This window comes from Haliaeetus albicilla, chromosome 20 (assembly GCF_947461875.1).
Source record: "Haliaeetus albicilla chromosome 20, bHalAlb1.1, whole genome shotgun sequence".
NCBI lineage: Eukaryota > Metazoa > Chordata > Aves > Accipitriformes > Accipitridae > Haliaeetus > Haliaeetus albicilla.
The window spans coordinates 8,353,513-8,376,712 of NC_091502.1; the positions used below are offsets into that span (position 1 = coordinate 8,353,513).

The 23,200-nt window shown below is 38.1% G+C and overlaps 1 protein-coding gene across 4 annotated transcripts in view; it reads right to left on the bottom strand.

Annotated features, from left to right (window-relative positions):
* Window positions 1-5,571: 5,571 nt before the first annotated feature.
* The window catches only part of IFT88 (intraflagellar transport 88), a 48,202-nt gene continuing 30,573 nt past the window's right edge, over window positions 5,572-23,200 (bottom strand). For 3 of the 4 annotated variants that reach the window (XM_069808183.1, XM_069808185.1, XM_069808184.1), the window contains 4 exons: window positions 21,658-21,764; window positions 15,922-15,982; window positions 6,532-6,627; window positions 5,572-5,838 (listed from right to left, as the gene is read on the bottom strand). In XM_069808183.1, coding sequence (XP_069664284.1) covers window positions 5,717-5,838; window positions 6,532-6,627; window positions 15,922-15,982; window positions 21,658-21,764 — 386 coding nt within the window. In that variant the 3' untranslated portion in view covers window positions 5,572-5,716. The remainder of the gene's footprint in view (window positions 5,839-6,531; window positions 6,628-15,921; window positions 15,983-21,657; window positions 21,765-23,200) is intronic. The other variant, XM_069808186.1, reaches the window with a different exon arrangement.

The following is a 23,200-nucleotide window of genomic DNA, read 5'->3' on the forward strand; positions in this document are numbered from 1 at the left end:
ACTAGGGCATCTCAAATTGTACTAAATGCTTAATTGTAATGCCTAGAAGTCCACTGGTTCCGTCGATGGACAGTGAGCTCACACCTGGCCGCAGAGGGCAGGACTCAGTTGTCTGGAAACAGGCTCCGCAGTGTCACTTTGAGTAGTGTGAGGAGCCTCGCCTGGTCCGTAGCCACTACACCAGGAGCGGGCAGGGTCCTGGTCTGCTCTGCCTGGGGGTGGTCTCAGACACTCCACGACCTCCCAAATGCCACTGGATAGTTATCTGTTAGGAGCTGAAAAACTCTGCACAGAATAATTCAAGTACTTAAAGCTGGGTCTCAAGTGCTTTTCAGATACCCTAGGGTATCTGCCCTGATCCCCAGAGGCCACTTCAGAGACCTCCCATAGGTCCTGTGTCATACATGGCAGCTCTATGTAGATGTCTTGGGGAGTCTGAGATATGGGGCTACATATGTTTAGGCATTTTAAATGCATTCCTACGTTTAGACTTAATTTGGTTGTAAACAATGTGTTGCTGAAAGATACCATGAAAGACTTGATTTTGTGCTCTGGTGGTTGCAACCATCTGAACTGTTTCGGAACTGTGTCAGAATGGGATGTACCCACTTCTAGAAATGCTGGTTTTCTTCTGTACCACTTCTTCTTACCACTAAAGATGATCCTTTATTTTGCTAAATAGAGCATTTCATCTCACAGGTTATAATTATATGAATGGATGTTGAATCGCTTCTTGTAGAATTCCTATCTTTTAGTAAACCCTGGAAACGTTAATGACTGCAGAAATACATGTCACAGCACTGTAGCAACAACGTAGCTCAATGCAGTATCTCATAGAAAGGAAATAAATACTAATTTATGTTAAAACACAACTGATTTCAGCCCCTAACACACTTTCATACATACAAACACCAAGATGCATAGGTAGTCCACCAAGCAGTCAGGCACTGACATCTTCCCTGCATTTGTAAGCATTGTAATACCACTTTGCAGCCTTCATGGCATAGCATCTTCTACAGCAGGATCTCAGCGTATTTTGCAGTTGTTAGGCAATTTAGCTTTGCAAAACTGAATTCCTGCAAAGTGGAGAATCCTTAATGGCCTTCATTTTGCAAAGGTGGAAACTGAGGAGCAAACAGGTTAAAAATAGCCTTTCTATTGAAAAACTGAGCATCTGTGCCTTTGAAATAAAGAACAATCAAAGCTTAGCAAATTAGACTAATGTCTTATGGTCACATACTACACTTGCGAAGGAACCAAGAAGAGAAACAGCCCTTCACAATAAGACTTGCAGAAATATTTATCCTTTCTTTGTACAGCTTTCAATTCCCATGTTACTTTAGACTAGCTTTGTTTTAAAAGTAATGAGTTACACAATCTGCAGTGAAGGATGTTTGGGGTGAAACATGAAATATGTGAGTAAGAATGCTTTGATATTGTGGAGGTAGGCTTGTTGAGAAATAAATAAAGTACTACCCAGGTAATAATTTATATTTGGCTATTTATGGTGCCAAGATGCTCATCACCAGGGTAACCAACTAGAGTGCCCACAGCCTATGCTCTAAGAGGCTATTCTGAAAGGATTATTTTTTTCCCCACTTTTGAAGCAGTAATAGACATAGAAGATTCTAGAGAGAATCAAGAAGACAAATGTCTGTCTCAAGGGATAGAATTGCTGTGATTATTTTCCACCTTTATCCAAGGAAACTGAATTTATGTATGTTTTGTAAAATGAGAGTGACTCATAGGGTCATTACCAGAGAGCCTAGTGTACAAAGAGGCATTTTTCATACAAGTAAAGAGAAAGGTAACTTTGTATCTACCTGAATCCAGCACATCCTGAAGAAGATTTACACAATATCTCAGGTCTGAGAGGTCAACTGATGATTGTTTAATATTGTGAGCAATACATTTTTTCATGATAATACAAGATAAAATAGCTGATGAGTAAGTTCCTCAAGAGGATTAGCATTTTCCTAGGTTTAATACTGCTGCCCTCCTAAGATAAAAAAGTAAATAAACTAATACAATAGCAGTCCTATTGCATTTGCCAAAACTTTATTCAGTAATTTTAAATGATCTACTAATTCCAGAATGATAAACACAAAATCAGGGCTTAAATGGTGCTGGAAGCACATACCTGCAGCGTGGCTTCTGGAGATGGAGTCTGTTTTGCACAACCAAACCTGACTAAATGTTTCTGCTTGACTTTCTGGGATGAAGGTAGAATTATTTAGCTCATGCAGTGTTTCCACTCCTGCAGTTTCTGAGACCTGTTGCAGGGCTGAGGGCATCCTACATGGCAGCAGGGAACAGAACTCACACTGCACCTGACCTAAACGCCAACCAAGCTACCTCCAGGACGGGGCCAGAGTCATCGCATCAACATAGCACAATAATCATGTGTAACCCAGGTAATTATCTTAGACACAGCATCCCACTAGCATGGCTACGCTTCCTTCGTGACCTGATAGGAGAGACAGATGTGTTCACCTACCAATATCTTGAGGTCTTCCAACAACATGCTGACATAGCACTTTGGACACGCACGCAGCTTCTTTCTCCTGAACAGATTCCAGTTATATTCATCCCCATGAGGGATCATTCTGCAGCCTTGAGTCCAGGTGGGATGTCACATCTTGTGGTCCCTCACACAGGATGTCTCCCAGAGCAGAAGAAGGCTGCACTGAAGCTGCTTATGAAGAATGGTTACTGGCCCAGGCTAACCTTTGGGTCATGCAAGGGAATTGTCTGGGAGATTGCCAATAGCCACGGGCCAAAACTGTACCGGGGAGTGGGCTACTGGTCTTACAGTATGGGTGGTTACGTGTCAGCTCCTCTGCTCCGGGCCTGCCCTGGCAATGTTGCAATTCCAGTAGAGACATAGCTATAGTTACATGGTTTTGAAGGTGAACCTGGGCTAAATCATTTTGACTGTCAGCAGGACTTACTATACTAGTCCAGTGCTGGAGCTGGATCACATGGCTTTCTGTCAGTTCAGAACAAGCTCAACCATGCTTGCAAAATAACATGCCAATACATCATAACCCAGAGCATTATATAATCAGATCCTCATGCTATAGGAAAAACAACACATTCCAGAAGTTTCTGGGAGTTTGTGCAGGAGTGGAACAGAAGTGCAAATCTGTTTGTAAAACACAGAATTTTACATAATCATCTGGGCAAACCGAACAAAGAATGCTACTGGATCAAAATCTCTGATGTCCCTAGGAGTGTTTCTACACACTAAGCTGTGAACCATATCCCAAATTATTAGTAATTCGTACCACTTTATCACAGATATGTCTATGCAACTGCAATGTTTGATTAGATGCTCTACTCAAAATGGTTTTGTGTTAGAAGACTATGACAGTATCTTGCCTGTCTTCTCCTTTGCACTGTTTCACAGGTTTATCTATGCTCCCTGCCATGGTCCCAAATACTTTCTCCCACTGTGATTAGTCAGATACCTCATTCCACTGCAGCCTGTAGCTGAAGATGCTCCCTCCTGCCTGACACATTGCATCCTGGAGGTCCAGGTCTTCCAAGACTGTAAGCCTGACAGAAAAGAACTACCATGATATCCAGGAATATGTCATCCCATGACCAGAGCAATAGATACGGCTGCAGTGAAGAACAGGCAAGAGAAAGCTGGATCTCAAGCGTGACCGTAAGGTTAAGTCATCTGCCCGAGTCCTTCTCTGAGAATTGTTCAGCTCGATTGCCTTTCCATCTCCCCTCCTTTGTCTTTCTGACTGACATTTCACTGAAAATATTAAAAATATACACTGTTGTACTGGGTGTCAGTGCCAAGGTTTTGGCAGTGGTGGGACTGCAGGGTTAGCCTTGGTGAAGAGAGGTCAGGGCTGCCCAGTGGCAGACACAGTTCCTGCTAGCTCTACAACAGACCCAGAATACACCCTGCTGACAAGGGTACGTGGGCTCTGTGTTCACAGGTGTGCACTCTTTGGACTACTGTCAAGGAGTGGAAAAAAGTAAAAAGGTAAAGTCTGCAGTGAAACTGGAGATTCACCAGAGACAAAAGAGGCAACACATTTCTGTATTTGTTGTTCTAAAAGACACGGAAGGTCTCCTCAGCTGAGTCGAGCAGTCAAAAAGCCACAGACTGCTCTGGCTTGGCATGTTAGCATTGCAGTGTGGTATCCAAGTTCTTAGCTGCATAAGCCATCCATTCTTTCCCTTTCTGTCCCTACCTGCAGCAGAGGTCATCTTTTTTTTTTCCTTTCTGTCCTGCTGCTAAGGGAGAACTGCAGCACAGGAGAGACTTGCAGAAATAAGACAGGTGGCATCTGCTTCCTTCTCACACTCTTTTCCATCCTCTAGAAGGATCAGGCCCCAGAGCTTACCATGTTACCAGAGCTCCTCGGGATGTTCCATAAACCACGCTGGATGTGCTCTGCTTATACCACCAAGCGGCAGCTGGTACAGTCCTAGACCGAGTGCTGCACCAGTATCGTGAGAAACACGTTACATATAAAGCAGTTCATTAACTGTAGCATAAAACCTACAGGGCTACATTTCTACAACTGTGCCATTACAGAAGTATTTCTGACCACTTGCAGAGACATCTTTTGAGACAGGGCAGATGTTTCTAAAACCTGAAAAGAACATTTCATGAAGATATGAAGAGAACTTTCCAGGGTCACTAGTTGGGAAACAGTCTAAGCATCAACACTGAGAATGAGCATTGGAAATTTTAGAAGACTGAACTCTTGCATTTCAAAGTAATAACCAAAGTCTAACTATTAAACCAAACTCACACCAATGTTTTAAAAACAAGTCCCTGCCACCCCAGTGTACTAGTTTTAGCAAGTATTTATTAGGAAATTCTGAACACACGAGTAAGATTTTTATCTCCAAAAAGTGATACAAATCAAGAACCCCATGTTCCTATTTAACATGTCTTTATGACTTCAGATCAAACTTGTTTGGTTTGTAAGCAAAATGGTGATTCCTGTAACTAACATCTTTGCACATACTCAAGCTAGGCTGTAGAAAGCTACCTCTATGTAGTCAGTGCCACAATCCCCAACACAAGATTCAAAAGCTGAAATCTAATTAGCAATTCTGAACAAACTAGACTGAAATCCTGCCCACTCTGACAATTCGAAATAAAAAAAATAAACCCCTCCCCTTTGTAATTGCGTTGCTAAGAGACTGCAAAATGGCCCTAGTTCAGCTAAGGATAGACTAAAATTAAGATGATTTCTTCAGTATTAAGTGCTTTGCTGAACTGGGGCCTTAAAGATGACCAAGGTCATATCCAACACTTTCAGAAAGTCAATTCACAGGCCTTAAATAAATTCTGGCTTTGAATGAAGGATATGGGACTTTCAACCTTATAACATTGCTTTGAGGTATTTCACACTGAAAGGTGAAATTTTAGAGGCTGCTGTGTTTCATACTATCATCAGACGTATCTCTGAAAGCAAAAGCTTTATGCACTTGATACAGTTTGCAATGAGTTTGAACACCTGTGTAGTTTTTATGCACAAGTAAAATAACCTCAGCATTATTTTTTTAAAAATCAATTATAAAAGACACTGCAACTTCAAATCTGTGTTTTTAATGTAAGATACCATATATCCAAAGTATTTCACAAATATTTTATCAAAATCCGCTACAAAATCATCATGGATGAAAGTTTTTCTGCTAAAACTTTTAAAAAGAGAAAAAATTATGAGTGGACTATATGCTATTCTGGAAGCAAATCCTCTCCTAGTTCTTCATCAGCAAAATCATCTTCCTCAGTTCTCTTTCTTGCTGCAGTTTTTGGTCTTTCTGCTTGCGGGCCAAGTGGATCTATGTAGGAGGCATCTAGGGTTTAAATACATTTGAAACAGTTACCTACAAGTAATTTTAGCTTTGTTTCAAACAGAATCAAACAAAAGAGTGGGTTTTAGCATTACACATCTGTAACATGTCTTTGAAATGCAGACTAGAAAAAGCATATGAACACTGAAGGAGAACAAGATACCGCATTCAGGAACCAAGGCACGGCACAAGAACAAAGTACCTGAGTGCTAGTGATAGAAGCTTTTTTTTTTTACCTCCTCCTTTTTATAAAAATAAATTTCTATTTATTTTATTACAGTCATTAAGTGAGAAAAAGACTTCAGAAGAGTGCATGGAACAGGAAGACTGATGAGTTGGTTAAGGAAGGGCATTTTAGGAAGTACCACATTCCACGTGGACTTGGTTTTTTAAACCCCTTTGAAAATTCAATCTTAGTGAAGAACTTATGACTGCAGAACCACAAGAACTGACTAAAGGATGCAGCAGACAGAAATCAAAAGTAATAAATATTTACATGGGTCACATTTCTTAATATTTACAATTACTTTATAGTGAGCTCTGAACAATGAAGCTAAAGCCATTCTTCATATTTATTTCATGAGAAAAATGTTTTCCTAATTGTCTAATTTCACATGCTCTTCCAAGAACTTATTTTTTCCATCTCCCCTCTCTTTAAGGGCCAGGAAAGTAAGAAGATATAAGATGCCCACTTGCCTATTTCTTTACTGCCGCTACTTTCATAGGGTTCACTTGTTCCAGGCAAAGCTTTTAGTCTGGCACTCAGTCTTTCCCCTTTGGTACCACCACTATCTGGGGAAAAAAAAAAAAAAAAAAAAATTTGAAGACAAATAACATGCTGTTATGTTCTGTGAAATCATGATACAAGAACAACATAAATTCAGCTACTATCTGTCAAACAAGATTTGGATGAAACCATCTTTTCATGATGGATATAGTACACATTTGTAATAGTGGTCATTAAAACACAATGGACACTGTGTCCACACATGTGTGTGTTTTAATTTAAAAAAAAATATATACACAACCTTATTTACTTTGGAGTAAACACATTAAAATATTTTTGCTTCAAATGCTGACATTTCAGTTGCTTATAAATTACAGTCACATTTTGGAGTTAAAATAAGCATGATAAATATAAACGCTGTCACAATGTATACAGACATTTCATATGTCTGTGTGCTTACTAATATATTAGTATGATCCACCTGTTCAATACGGTCAAGGTTAAATACAACACTAACTTTCCTTTTAATTAGAGGAGTATATTTGGCATGTGCTGTCCGCATGGCAGGCAGGCGCAGTTCATGTATACAGACCATCCTGGCCCTGCATCTTGCTGTAAACACTGTGCTGGCAGCTCAGTTTGCAGTGGGGCCCCAAGGAATGTGTCAGCTCCAAGGGCTGCCTCGTGCCCAGACAACATCAGATTAACATTCTCTTGCCACAGCAGTATTCCAGACACTTTAAATATTCTGTTCACCTCTGAATCTCTTTTTCACATTCATGGCAAGCTTTCAATCTCGTCTGCTAAAACAAATTTTTATGCAATTTTTTTCTCCTAGGAGAAAATGTAAATGTTTCACGTTTGGCGTGGTATATTTACAAGGCAGGACATGCCACGCAGCCAAATACAAACATGCTCATTTACAATGCGAAACAATGCTGTTATTAAATGTCCTCCATCTGTAAGGAGGAAAAATGGGTTCCATTCAGCAAACATTAATAACAAAGTCTGGACTTGGCGACACATTTCCATTGTCTTATTTACTATAAATGTTCTTTTTCTAAATATTGTTACTATTTAAGAAAAAAAAAAAACCAAAACACTTCCACAAAGATGACAAACCTTTATTTCTCTATAAATACTACTGCAGACTCCAGTTTACTTAGCCCTGAATTGCAAGACAATGTTTCTGCTCCAAGAAAGATCTAATACATACAGTCACATGTCAAACAGTTAATATGTTTACAAGATGCAGATTACGGTTGAAACTTCAAAGCAAGGAAAATCTATTTTAATGTACATCGACCTCCCTTGGATCAATTCTCACTGACAGTTTCATGGAAGAAGTGAATGCTTAACGAAGGATTTGAAGAAACTGAAAGATATCAATGGGTTTGACTGGGGGGGATCAAAGAAAGGGCTGTAAAATTACAAAAGGGCTGGCTCTTGATGTCAGTGGGCTTTGGACAGGCCTTAGCAACAAGGAGGCAAGCGCTGAGCTTCAAAGATGGTGTGGATGAAAACGTTTAGAGGAGAATACAAAATGTTTAACAGGGAGAGAAAGAGTAGGGTAGGAGTAGGCACAGAGTCTTGTGCAAAGGAAAACAAGTAATTCACAAAATAATGAATAAAGTTGGAAGAAGCAGTAAGGAGATCTAAAGACAGGAACGATACAGCAGCAACTACACTAGGGGAAGACTGAACTAGTCAGAGAAACTCCATAGGTTTAATTGGTTGGTTCCAGAAAGGAAGAACTGGGTGTAATGAAAATAAAAGAGGAAGAAGATGGCATATCAAAGGTTTTCAACTGTGAAGGAGGAAAACACATGGGTTTCAGTGATACTACCAGAGGAAGGTGAAAGATTTTATATTAACTAAAAGAAGAAAAAAAAGGATGGTAGACGAGCCAAAATAGTTGGAATAAACATAACACCCGCAAGTTACCTGTACATCTTACTGCCCTAAAACAAACAATTGAATACAGAAGCTTTCTTGAACATCCTAGGACCCTTAAGTTTTATTAGGGCTACATCCAAGAAGGGAATAAAGCAGTAAGTCCAAAATTTGAAGCCAAATTTCCCCCTCTTTTCTGTCCCCATCTAGTGGATGGCCAACCCTTGAAGTGCCTAAGCCTCACCAACTGCCCCCCCGCATAGCTTTGAAGTTCCTTAAGCACTTATTGCTATGATTGAGGTGCCCAAAATAGCCATCCTGAGCAGCAAAGATGCCTTCAGGATATTCAGCATGTGACCTTGGTGCCTAAGCTCCTCTTTCTGTTTGTGAGCCAATACAGTAAAATGGAATTGTGAGTGCTGTTACAGTGAGCAAATGTAGCTGTTCACACAAATGTAGCTTTTTAGGCTTCAGACTCATTCAGTTGCCCAAACACATTATTTACTGTGTTTAATGAACTGAACCAACTCACCAAAGGGTTAATTAATGCTAGAAGTAGTGCAAAGGAAGCAGCAAGAACATATGACCAGGAATGGGAAAGAAAAGAAGTGCTGAGAGGGGCTGGACTCTTCTTTCCAGAAGCAACAAGTTATTTGATCAGTACATCCCACCCTGACTAAATGCACCCTGGAAAAACCTATGAAGAGTAAGTGTCTGTGGGCACAGTGCCCTCTTAACACTTAAGCAATAAGAACATATGGATGCCTTACTAGATTAGATTAAAGATCTATCTAAACTGGCTTATTGTCCATACAAAAGAACAAGAAGCTTAGGGAAGAGCATCATAAGTAGAGCAAGCATATACAGTAGCTCTCTAAGAATAACTTCCTAGCTTCAACAATTTGTAAGTCAAGCATGTGTTTAGGGGAAGGGGGCAGCTCTTCATATTTAATAATGGATTGATTGATTTATTCTCCAAGAACTTGTTCAGTCTTTCCTTGTGCCCCTGTGAAATTTTTGCATCTGTAACAACCCGAGGTAAGGAATTCCACCTTTCATTTACTCTGAACCTACCAATCTAGCCCCACCTCCACACAGAAAGGAGCACCCTGCCCTTTCTGCCCTGCATTGCATCCCCCTCCACATTCTGTCAAGTGGTAGCAGGCTGTGCTGGAGCAGGTTACCAATACGTTTAAAACTGATCTAATGAAAATTTTTTCTCAGGTGGATCAGCAAAGTAATGCAGTTCACCTTACATCTATATGACCATTATATCTACAGCAAGAGTGAAGGGAAGGTTAACATCTCTTCTGGTAGCAGCCCACACTTAGTTTAAATTAAGCTAATATGCAAAACCACATCAAGTCTCCATGGACTGCATTATGCTCTGAGCGTACCTAAAAATGTGGAAGAAGAGCATCTTTCATTTTAAAGTACATCTGGAAGAGAATAAGAGGTGGTTGACACCATCTACCTTACACGGAGATGTCAGCAGCTCAGGAAGCAAGAGGTCTGCCTTCAATGCCTGCCTTCAGCTCTGGGAGTTCAAACCCACAGTTCCGTCTTTCAGGAGGAGTGTCCTAGTTGTTGAGCCATTTGGGGTAAGGCTTTTCTTGACACTCGGCCATGGGATACAGGATTTGGCTGCCAATATAGCAGCTATTAAAAACTCTGCTGACCATATACCATAATCTGCCAGAAGTTTAAATCTCACCTTGAAATTACTTTTTGTAGTTCTGTTTGCAGATAAATCATCTATATGTTTTTATTCAATATACATACATAGGTAATTGGGCCAACGTTAAGGAATATAAGCTTGCAATGTAGACTTCAGGATTTTGGTGTCCTACAGTGAAGAGAACTCAGGGGAGGAATTGTTTTTAAAGCATTTCATCACAGACATGCATACTTTTGGTAGGTGAGTTTTACAGTTTCTACTCACTGTTCCCTGCGTCCCACCTCAAATCCAGGAAAAAGATTTTATACACATTCCAGCTTTTGGATGATGGGAATGAAACTAACTTTCACTGAAATAATACACAGAAGAAAACAAAGCTAATATTGGTACAAAGGATAATAATAAAAACTCTGGATGAAAAGCTTTTTTCGTAGTTTTTCTCTACTAATAGTAGAGCTTTGAGTGTTAACATCTCTCTGATTGCACTTGCAATCAAAGGACTACAGGTAGACATTTCTCCAACTGCAAATTAATTCCATCTGCATTACTCTAGTAACTGTACAAACACATGTTCCTAATTAAAGTTCTTTAATAATGGAAGACCACTGCTGAACTAAATTGCTCTCTGTATCTAAGCAAACCTTCACTGCAATTAATACATGCTTCTTATTTACTTATTGTGCTCTTATGTAAAAAGTATGTTATGACTGTAGTTCACCTGGAGGCCAGTTCCAGTGTACTCAGTCTGAGTTGGTAACATGGACACATACACATAAACTGACTGCAGGAACATGGTTCCAGAATTGAAAAAGCAACAGTAACTGATTAAGCAGAGCTGGTCGATATATTTTTAAAATCTGATTTATAAATATATTTACTCTGTAAATTGATCATACTTGAGACTTGGATTATCATGCTGACATTATCTTCCCCTCACAGTCTGTGTTCAATAGCCTTAACCAGGAACTATGCATATAAAGACATAAATAATATACTCTGCATGCTGGTATCTTTTACAGTGCATTCCTTCTCATCTGTTTAAAAGTCATGCCTATAATGTTATATTTAGGATATTTACATTGTTGTATTATAATATGTTCCGTTCATTCAGATTTGTTCAACTTCCTCCAAGAACTGATTTGAACTAATTCCTTCACATACAATTTGGAGGGGAAAAAAAAAACCCAACCAACCAAAGTAGAAAACTTAGTTTTTAAAAAAATGGTTAATTTTATAGCAGAATAATGAATAAAGCAACATACTGCAAAAGTAATCCTATTTTGCAATAATCCTATTTTAAGTAGTGATACCTAGCAAAAAAGATTCTAAATCTTTTTAAGTGTTTCTGTACTGCCTACTTAGCAAGATACCTGTGTGTATATCACTTCGACGCATAAAATCCGTGATATTTATATTTAGTTTTTAAAGGATTCTCACTAGTTGCAATTACAGTGATGAGATTAGAAATTCCTCCAGTATCACAAAGGACAAATTAGAATTATTAGTACCATTTTACTCATTAGGAAAAGATACCAAAGGGTAAGGTTGTTTGGTAATCTACCTCCTCTGTAAAATGTTTACATAAAAGTGCATAGTGGGCTAATGCTTTTAGAGACTACAGATGCTTCACTAAATTCAGAATGTGTTTAAATGCAGCTCTGTGTATCTTTCATATATGGGATGAAGACACCATCTTTGGAGAAGAGAAGGCTTTAGTTTCGTTTGACCAAAGAGAACAAAGTTCATCATAGCAAGCAGAATATTATATTAAAACTGAGAAACAGCATGTTTGTATATGGGATGTTTGTTTGGGATGGACAAACCCATTTATCTACTGACATCATCACAGGTGAAATGAAAAAGGGAAAAGAAACCTAAATTATTCTCGCATGGTTTCCTTTCATCTGGACAGCCTTAGGTAACAAGGAGAATGCAAAGTGCTAAGCCTTTCATCTTCTGAATTCAGCATGGCTTCTTTGGGCTCCTGTCTGAGACTGCATGGCTCCTCTCATCCAGTACAAAACTCCCCATTCAGAGAGCAGGGCAAATGCAGACCAAGTAAACACTGCTATGATAATGTATTCCTTAAAGTCATACTTCCCCTTATCTATGAAAGGCCTTATGCCATTGAACAGTAAAAATCTCTTAAGAGTAGTAAAGACCACAGTGTCCTAACTTCCAAATTCTGGATGTTACTATCACATCTCTGCAAAACACAAAAAGGTGAGTATGAAAACAAGAAAATATTATTGGAAAGGAAATATTTGAGAACTGCCTAAACTCAGATGTACTTTTAGCTCACTTCAGGGTTTTGTGGTGGGGTTTTCTTCTGGTTTTTGTTTTGGGTTGGGTTTTTTTTTTTTTTTTCTTTTTTTTTTTCCTCTTTTCTCCTTTTTTAAATTAAAAAGATGAATTTTAAGGGAGTTTACCAATGTCATCTGCTTCAACATGAATCAAAAAGATTGAAAATCATAAATCTGATAATTGTGGGGAGAAGAAAATTTCACTTATTATAATAAGAGTTAACAAATGGATTCAATTTTGGGGAGGCATTTTAGATTCAATGCTTATCCTTCTCACAAGACAAGAGCAGACTTTAACTGACGCTGATACAGATGTCAGTTTTCTTGGACTCCCTTCTTCCATTCTGTCTACCATCCATGCATACACTAATCATATTCTTCAAATTATGCTCTGGTGCATCTCATGCACCTTCTGTTTTAATTTATATTGGCAAAGTAGTAGGTGTCCTATAAAGTACAAACCCTGCTGACTTAGTTCTCTTTCCTCTTAGCTTCCTCTTTAAAAGCAATTTTAGATCATATTTCCTAAACCAAGGAAGCCCGAATTAATAATAGTCCTAATATAAATAACTATATAGGCACAAAATATTTTGGGGAAAAAAGAATAATCTGTTAGGAATGCCAGCAAGTGGGGGGCAGTGAGCTGGTAAGAGGAAAGAAATAAAATATGCATCATACCTAAAATATTTGGAATGTCTGCACACTTCATTTAGCTAGTAAGTACTAAACTAAGGAGGATTCCATGCTTCACTGGGTTCAATAATGATAACAAATCCCTCATACAGTATAGGAAAATGATCCCTTTTGGTCTTGGCAACACCACTGGAAAAGACTAATCTTGACATGTATACAAATGTTTCTTTTTTTTTTTATTATGAAGCCATTAATTTATCAAAAGTGTACTAAGATTCTGAAATAAAATAATGCATGTTTATATATCATATGTGTCTTCACACAGGCCATGTACAGAAATTTAATAAACTGCAAAATACAGACTCATAACCCAAGTGAATAATGCCAAACATTGGACAAAATAATGTTTGGGTCTTCAGGTTTCTCTCAGGCATCCTCAGTAAAAGGTAGACAAACTACAACATAGTCCTTAACAGCTGTTGATGTGAGCGTGCAGTTTATTCACTGATAAGGTTCCCCAGAGTCAATGTTACTAATTAAAAAAATGTGTAATGCCTTTGACTCCTTCTAAAAATATATATAAGTAGTACATCTCACCACAACTTTTAATTAGGAATCCCAGCAGAAAGTTAACTCCAGGCTCAATACAGGACCTTCTTTGTACCTCTGCTTGTTTGCCAAGTCATTTCCAGAAAGGTTGGATCTTTGGCACTGAATTTGTATAACAGAGACTTCTCCAAACATGCTCTCATAACAGACTTGTTCCCAAACTCTTTTTTTTCCCCATTCTTTCATGAATTTGACATAATATCTTGAGCAACAATCTAAGAATTATTGATAGGACAAACTCTAGGTCAATTCTGACCCTGCTTACCCTCTCATCCTCTTAATGTTAGCATCCTAAATGTCTGCATTTGCTCTTCTCCCATTACTCTGGTTACGAGGGGAAAGAGTAATGCCTTGGAATTACTAGAGCTTGCAGTCAAGTTCCTCATGTGTTCAACTTTGGAGGGGAGGGGAAGGGATTTTTTTAAAATTTTAAAAATTTTTTTTAAAAAGACAACTTTCCATAGATACTTCTGTCTTTAAAAGAAGTATTGACAAACTGGTAGTCTGGAGGATTAATGTTGTCTTAGCATCTTTCCAGCTTGATCGTTATTTATATCCTCCTTGCTAAATTACCGACTCACTCTCTCCCAATAACATACCCCTTTTTTACTAATGAGGGTAGGGATAATTACAAAATACAGCTGTGAGAAAAGAAACCCTTTGTGCCATTTGCCTATATGGCTGATGCAATGTTTTGCCCAGCTGTAAATACCCTTGCCTGCTACCAATGCTGCTCTTCATTTCTATTTATTATAAGTCAAAGTGGATCTCCACTTTATGACAGAAAACAGGGACCAATGCTGTTTCATGCTGCTGTTTTGCTGGATGCCTAATCATAGGGCTTATGTAACAAAGGAGAGTCCAGAAACATTTCCATCCCTCTCTGTTACCAAAATAAGGAATTTCACCCCAAGAATTACTTTGGCTGGCCTGAGGCCCAGAACAGGTAAAATTCAGTCCGAGGTGAGTTGTGTTTTTTCTACATATCAATAAATGATTTAAAAGCTTCTTTAGTAAAACTACCAAGCTGAAAAAGGAATGAGATCTCTCTTAAGCATCCAACACTCATTCTTAATCCTTAGAGAACCCAGGAGAGCAGTCTTCATAAATGTAACAGTACTCTAAGGTCATCTTAAGATTACAGTAGTAATTTCCATGACTTTTCATGACCCTACAGAAATGTAGTACAGCATCTGCTATGTAGGTGAAGAAATAAAATTACCGAATAAGAAAAAAAAAAAAATCCGTAAATTATTTCTCTGTAAAAGGAAGGGAAGAGAGGTAAGAATTTATAGGAGGTATCTTTTTATGAGACCCACCAATATTAAGATAAACCAAAAACAGAATACAAAGAAACCATTTTCTTTTTGGGTCAAAATAGGGATTTTTTTTTTTTTTTTTTTTTTTTTCCAGGTGGCTGAAGTAGCCTGAAGTCTGCTAGTTTCCTTAGAACAGCAGCAGGGAACAGTTAGGTTTAACATTACTAACATTTCATGGATTTAATAATGGGAGGGAAAAATCATTAGCTCTGCAATATTCAGACTGCCTAGTGCAGAAAAGACAAAGCAGGCCAGCTTCCAGACTTACATTGCTAGAGTTTTACATTTATGAAAGTCAGCATTGTAAATCTATAAGAGCAGAGAGACTTAGTAGTCAGGGTCAGAGCTTTCCTCTATGGAAGACTCTAGTACTTCAACTCTGCTATGCTGAGAAAAGGGGAAGAAGGAGCTCAAAGATAGTACAGGTGTCTTCTCCTTATTACAGAGCTGGTTGCACAAAATAGCCTCTTGAACTTGTAACAAACACCTAATGTAATAGACTAGACATTGGGGACAAAATTCCCTTTCCTCCATGTTAAATAAAGACACAATGAATTCCTGTTTTTCATGGCTTACCTGTTCTGTTTTTTTTATAATATATGATTCCTTACAGTAAATACTCCGAAGTTAATGGGATAAAAATGTTTGAGTCCACAGTATTGAAAACAAGTAGAAATTTAGCTTTAGGAATACACTGAGATCTGTATATAAAGCACAAATCACAGGCCATACTGGTTGAGGTTTCATACAGCAATGAAATAATCAAAAAGTATGAAACAAAATTTGTGAAGTACTTGCATATTACTCAATGCATATTTGTATGCATTTCAGAATGTAAGGAGATTTTACAAACACTTTAAGAAAAACTATTTTCTTTAGGATCCTGACAAATCTGATATTTAAGCACAGGTATTAAATACTTACCACCACCAGCATTTCCTTCTCTCCGGCTACGTGCACTGCCATCTCTGCCAGATTTAATGCGCTGGAGAACAGTGAAAAAGGTTTCAAAAGAACAGAACACAACCCCCATTTAGTAGTATACATTAGAGATAATTATTGAAAACTCAGCTTTTATTAATAAAACGGTAGAACAACATGAAGCTAGGCTTACTATACTGTAACTAATAAATGTTTTTTCAATGCACAAAATTGTCCTTATAGTCAGTGTTAAATCCAGTGTTTACATAAAACAAGAGTTCTGTGAAATTCAAACAAAATATCTCAATAAATTACTTTTCTTCAGATAAAATTTATACAAGGAATGTGCATAAAAATAGTTCAGATGTACCTTTGTAAAGTACAGCTGAAAAAACAGGCAACATAGCCCTCCTTGCACGAGTTCAAAGTAGCCTCTGCCTATTAACGTCTTATAAATCCCACAAGCGTTTTATTATTGTAAAGATTCAAGGGGGGATGCAGGGAAATCTATAAAAAGAACTATTCACCCCATAGATCTTGAATTTTGAATACTTGGCAGAGCACTGTACTTCACAGCAAAATTTAATTTGCTGTTGAGTGTTAAATGCAAGATAAAGGTGAAGGTATATACTTTAAAAGCTGTGTTTAAAACGTCAGCTCTCTTGCACTGAGGAAGGTACCATAAACATCTTCCAGCTGTGTTTTTTTTAGTGTTATTTGAAAACTTTAACTGTTTATCAAAGCAGTACCTCTGTATTGCATGGCAGACTTGGCTTCTCCTGGAAAAACACCAAATTTCTCATGCATATATCTTGTCAATTACAAGAAGGTACACCTCAGTGAGGGACTTTTTGACAGATGGGTACAAAAACTTGGCATTTAAAGCACTCAGCTGTTAATATAAATAACCTCTGCATCTCATTTCAAAATATTAATTCAGGATCTGATTAAAACACATGCACGCTGCCTAACCACGTATTCAGGTCACTTACTGTAGCTTCTTCACCTATTTTTCACCAGAAAAATACCATGGAGTCTGGCAAAGTTGAAATGACACAGAAAAAGTGAAAGAACTTTCAAGATTCACGCCAACAGAAAAAGGAAGAACCCTTAAATCAAAACTCACAGGAGTCAGACAGGAAAGCAGCAAGCCTAGCATGAAACCAGGAATGGTCTTGGAGCGATCCAGTCTGGGACCAGAACTTCTCATACTTTTTATTTATTTTGGGAAATCCTCAAGTCTAAAATATGTTCTCTGAATTTTGGATTAAATATCCTATTCACAGTCCAGTGAAGTAGCATATATCAGTCCTTCAGGAAGCATGTTCAGACTCTCCAAATATTGAATGACTGACAACAAGTCTGCCAGTGTAAGCTTGGCTTCTGTCTGGCAGAGGGAAGCGGTCCCTATATGATAGTGCCCTCATGGCATTTACAGCCTAGGACTTCACTCAACAATATTACACAAGTACTATAGCTTAAGCATATGACTAATTCCTGTAAAGTTCCAAGTGAGTAGTTTATAAGTCATCCCATACTAAAAGCAGACATTTAAAATAGGTCCAATGATTTCCACCCTAAAAATGCCTATTTCTCTCCCATGACTGCAAAAGACATTTAGGATGATTAGTCCAGATGTAGATGCCTGAAGGTAAAGGCAGTAAGTCCCCCCCAGTGTTTGCACCTATCATCAGTGCTTCACACCACACCCAATCAGTCCCTCATTTTCAGTCATTAAACTCACTTAACGGAAATAAATAGTAATGTGTGTATACATCAGTGCCAAGAAGGTTGCATGAACTTTTACACTGTTACCTCTCTTTTTTAAACTAAAACATGAAAAAGGAAGATTAATACAGTTTAAAAAAAAATAAAAGGAAAGAAAAAAACCAACATATGAAGGTTACAATAAAAATCCAATGCCATAAGAGGCAGGGAGAAAAATTTCTACAGAGAATGAACCCCACAGATGTTCCTAGATTCCTGGCTGGAAGTATTTAACAACTTGTCCATATTTGAGAACTGAGTGAAGTAAGTACTCCAGAATATTTATTTTGGTATAAACTCCATGTGGATATACTTATTCTGGAAAAACAATGCCAGAACAGCAAATTTTGATAAATTTCTACAGGAAGACAAAATCTGTGTGCAGACTTTGAAATGTCGGTATATTACACTAGCATTTATCCATTTTCTCTTTACTGGGTGCAATCAAGGAATCATGGGTTAGTCTGAAATTGGGAGCAGGAATTAAACTATTATCTGGTATTGCTAACTGAAACCAGTGTTTCCATTGGAAACTTAGGTGGTGAAATATTGAAATTTGGTAATTTTAGAACTTGAAAGTATAGTTTATGACTATATGCTCATGGATGACAGAAGGAATTTCTTAGGACAAAAATACCTAGTAATTTCCAAAGCCAGATGGTAGACGTAAGACTGAAACAACCACACACTCACACACCAAGCAAGCAAACAAAAAGCCCCCCCAAAATCCCCAAACCCAAAACCAGGGGATGGGAAACCAGATGTAATACCAATAGCAAAAAAGGAACTGCAGGGCTATTGTTTGCAAGACAGCACTGATGTTGAGATTCTGTCACAGAAAGATATTGAACTTGTAATACAGGCCAGCAGCATACTAAATCACAGTGCGTTCTGTAACATCTTTCTTTTCTTAGAGTCTTTGTTCCTTTACATCTACAATGGTGTTGATTTTTAAGAAAACTGGGTCAGTGGGTTCCTTGGGGGGCAGAAAAAGTTGTTCCTTTCTTTGAGGAGACACGGAACTTAGGAGATTTCTGAGTGTGGCAGATGAGAGCCAGAAGAGGGAGATGGAAGCATGTCCCTCCATGACAAGTAGCTGCAAGAAGGAGCAGAAAGCAAAGGATCAGGCTTCAGAGGTTCCAAAGAGAATGCACTAGGAACCGCAGGGGCAGAATTTTGCTGTCTTTCAGAAACTCACCGAGCTTACTCGGGCTGGAAGCATGGGCCTACCTGCAAGGATGACATTGACAGAGCTGACTAGAAACCTGGTTTATTTCTATTGGTGGTGGTCATCGTTTTGAGCGGGCAGGGCAGGAAGCGCAGGTGTTGTTTTGTTTTGGGTTTGGTTTTTTTTTTTTTATCTAGTGCATTTCAGTTTTCTCTGTTTAAAAGAAAATTGGTTTAGTTTAAATTACAATAAAATCAGGCTGCTTTGAATTTAAAAGCCTGTTTTCTTTTCTGGGCAACATGCTATAGGAAAATATTTAGGCAGATCTACCTTAAAGCTTTGACTAATTAGAAGAGCCATCATAGATACCTTATTCTCCCCTCTACTCTGCATCCAGATCTGGCATCCCTGATAAAAGACAGCCATGGACCTGCTGGAGCAAGTCCAGAGGAGGGCCACGAAATTGATCTGAGGGCTGGAACACCTCTTCTATGAAGAAAGGCTGAGAGAGCTGGGGTTGTTCAGCCTGGAGAAGAGAAGTGTCTGCGGATACCTTACAAGCCCTCTTTAAGTACTGAAAGCCTGCAATAAGAAGGATGGGGACAGACTTTTTTAACAAGGCCTGTAATGACAGGAGAAGGGGCAATGGTTTTAAGCTGAAAGAGGGTAGACTTACACTGGACGTAAGGAAAAAAAAAATTTATGATGAGGGTGGTGAGACACTGGAACAGGTTGCCCAGAGAAGTTGTGGATGCCCCATCCCTGGAAGTGTTCAAGGTCAGGCTGGACGGGGCTTTCAGCAACCTGACGCAGTGAAAGATGTCCCTGCCCATGGCAGGAGCATGCACTAGACAATCTTTAAAGGTCTCTTCCAACCCAAACCATTCCGATTCTGCTTTGCAAGGTTAGTTTTGTGACAGGACTCTTAAACAGGAGTATGGAAATGTAGTACACAGAGTGAGCTTTCCATGTCATGGTTGAATTACGATCACTATTAAAGTCTGAATGGTCTAAAACAACTATGCAATAACTTGTGCTACCGTGCATCTGTACTGGATTCCATTGATATCTTTGTCATTCAGGTACTACTCAATGAAGAACCTTAACACAATGTAGTCAGAATGAAAAAAACCCATAACTTAGACATAATTTCTGTGTTACTAAAATCTTAAATAACTTTTGAGTATTTAATCTTTTAAATATTTTACTGGTAGCTTTTTCCCCACCAGAAAGTACAGATGTGTTCAGGAAAGCTCCCGCTTCCATCATGAAATAAACAGGAAGAGATGTGACAATTTTTATTTTATTTTATTACATATTCAAACATTAACTTTCTTAAAGGAAAAAAGTGTTTTCCTTAGAATCCTCAACATTTGCAGATCTATGTTACATAATTAACACCTTCAGTGTAAAAAATGCTGGAATTATATACAAGGAAGTCGATAACTTCTCCATCTCCAGGGACCTCTCTCTCTTTTACCAACTATAAAATAATCCAGTTTTAACTGGTTTCATCTCTAAGCTTTCCTGAGTAAAGCACTGAGGTATTGGAAGTTATTGCAAAGAACTATGTATATCACCGACATTGAACTGATATTCCCTACAAACGAAGCAAAGCCTGTTTAACACACTTCAGAGTGATCTCTTAACTATGAGTTTTGCAGAATAGGAACATTGTATCTGGTCATCTGTTTTGCTTATGGATACCATTATGGGGGAGACATGGAGGAATACTAGCTCCATTGCATTCGTGGACTACTTTTTGTCCATTCTTCAAAGTGCTTTAAATTTTACATTTACTGAAAATCCAACCCAATGTACTTCAACTAGCCCCCCCCCCAAAGTGAGGTTGTAGCATAAATTTAGAATCCTTTGATCAGTGTTTCCCTTTGTGAGTTTTGTTTTTAAAGTGTCCTAGTGTACGTGTGCATACTCAGACTCTCTGGAATTGAAGTAAAAGTGAAGTAACTATGGATGCATTTACACATTATCTGACACCAAAAGGGAGCCAGGAAGTGTTACTAGGAGCACAGTATATTAAAACTTAACATGTTCTAATGCAACTATGTAGCTTTGAAGCAATTCCCTGGAAAAGAAGAGCAAGCTTGAACACTTTGCAGCTAAACAGCACAGATAATGCTTTCCAAACAAGAAACTGATTTTAATTTTAAAATCTTACTTTATCACAGGAATAGCAAGAAAACGATGCATGCGCGTGCGCGCGCACGCACACACACACACACGCACTCCTCTGAACAGAACAGAAGTTATGATCTTATACGTTTCACAGCCCGTAGCTTTTCCATGGAAATTTTTTTTCGGTTTAAAAATTGGCACTAACATGAATAATTTACTTCTTCCTATGTAATCTGTCAATGTTGCAGCTTTGTATATAACAAAAAGGAGTTCTACTACATGGACAAATTCTTACGCTCCCCTTCTCTCCCTATAGTTGCATTATTACTTGGCTCATAAATACAATTTATATAGTCTGGCAAATAAGTAGGAAAGACGACATTCCAGAGACATTGAATTATGTGGGTGGCTCCAGCATTCCCATCACATCCACATAACCCATCTTTCACTAGTATTTAAAAATCACAGAAAATCCAGTGCTCAAAAACCATTCAGACAGATATAAGGCGGATCAGTAATTTAAAACTAAAAACCCCCAAAATGCAAAACGCAACCCTCTCTAAACCAGGAAGTTAATACACGTTTTATCTTAAAGTATCATAAACGCTGTTTTAGCTTCATCTATGTATGTAGTGATACTGTATAATCACAGAAAGAAACAAGCTTACCTGCTCTCTTATTTCTTTTAATTTTTCCACTTTCTTGAGCTTTGTCATATATTCCTGGACTTCTTTCAGCCCCATATCTGTGCAGAGACGAACTAAAAATCGGAGGCCTAATTGAAAAGCAAAATGTCGTTAAAAAAAGGCTTACAAGCAGGCCAAACTACAAATGAACCCTAACAGAACTGGACATACAGAATGGCAAACAATACAAATAACTGTGAATAGAAGGTAACTCTAGTCCAGTATCACTATGCAAGCTGTGATATTTTGCAAATAATTCAACACTTTCGTGATGCAGTGTCTATATCCATGAACAGTACAAATGCCATTTATATACATGGAAGGCGCAAGATATACTAACTCATCTGGCTCAGAAGTCTTGACATACAGAAAATATTTTGGGAACTGGAAAGCATAATAATGATACTAGGTTATTACTGAGGAGCTACTATCAACAGCATTTTGTTGAAAACAATTTTACAAATACCAAGTGCATCAGAATGGTTTGTTTGTTTTTTCTGTTGCTGTGGCTGATTTTTTTTAAAGATTAGTATTTACAGAATTAAAAAAACAACAAACCAGACAACTGTAACTGTATGATGGAACAAAAAGAACCCCTAAAAACAGTCTCCTGAGACACTATACCAAACTCTGAAAACATTGTTGCTATTCCTTTGTGTTTGTCAACATACCTTTGAAAGAACTGCCTCTGAAGCAGAAACAAGCATGGCATGACCCATTACTCTCCCAACTGCTTTCACAAATATGTTACTTTCTTTTTGTGCTAAATTAGTTTTCTGCTGGTTTAGGGAACTGAACTCAAGTCACTGAGGATCAGATAAGCATCAGAACAAGCATAAGGAAGGTGGTTGGGAGCACATCGTCAGGGAGGGATGAGTGAAGAACCATTGTTTTAGCAGCAGAAAACTTTAAAATCAGTTGAAGTGTCTTGTCTAACTCCTGCCTCCATTTTGTAATCTGTAGAAACTACATTCAGAAAAATATCAGCACTCTAAAAGGTTTACTAAATACTCTACCCCTCTGAAATGTGTGACAAATATGAACATGACATTTTGCTTATAACTTTGAGGAGTCATAATATTTAGTTTCTCTTGTACAACAGAGCTGTATGATTCCTCTTTAAAAAAGCAGTATGTTTGTTAAAGCAGAACAATATAATCTGATTTTAAAATACAGTGAATGTTCTCCCCACATAGCATTTAAAAGCTTAGGCTTGTTGGTAACAACCTTGTATTTTGGAATAGGAGGATGTTTTCACAACCAGTGACAACCCTTATTTTCTGCAGGGCTTTTTCATATAGAGTACAGGTGTGACTGATTCTGCAAAATGTCTTACTCTTCAAAGTTATGTTTCCTGTAGCTGAGTTTGAAATTCTCTATGGATTTTCCAGAGACTGGTTGACCACCTATACTTAAAAACCCAACAACAAAATCTCACCCTCTACATTCTTTTGGAAGGCCTGGCTTTGGTAAAACTTAACAATAAGATTTTCTCCTATCTAGAAATTTACAGCAGGATTTTCAG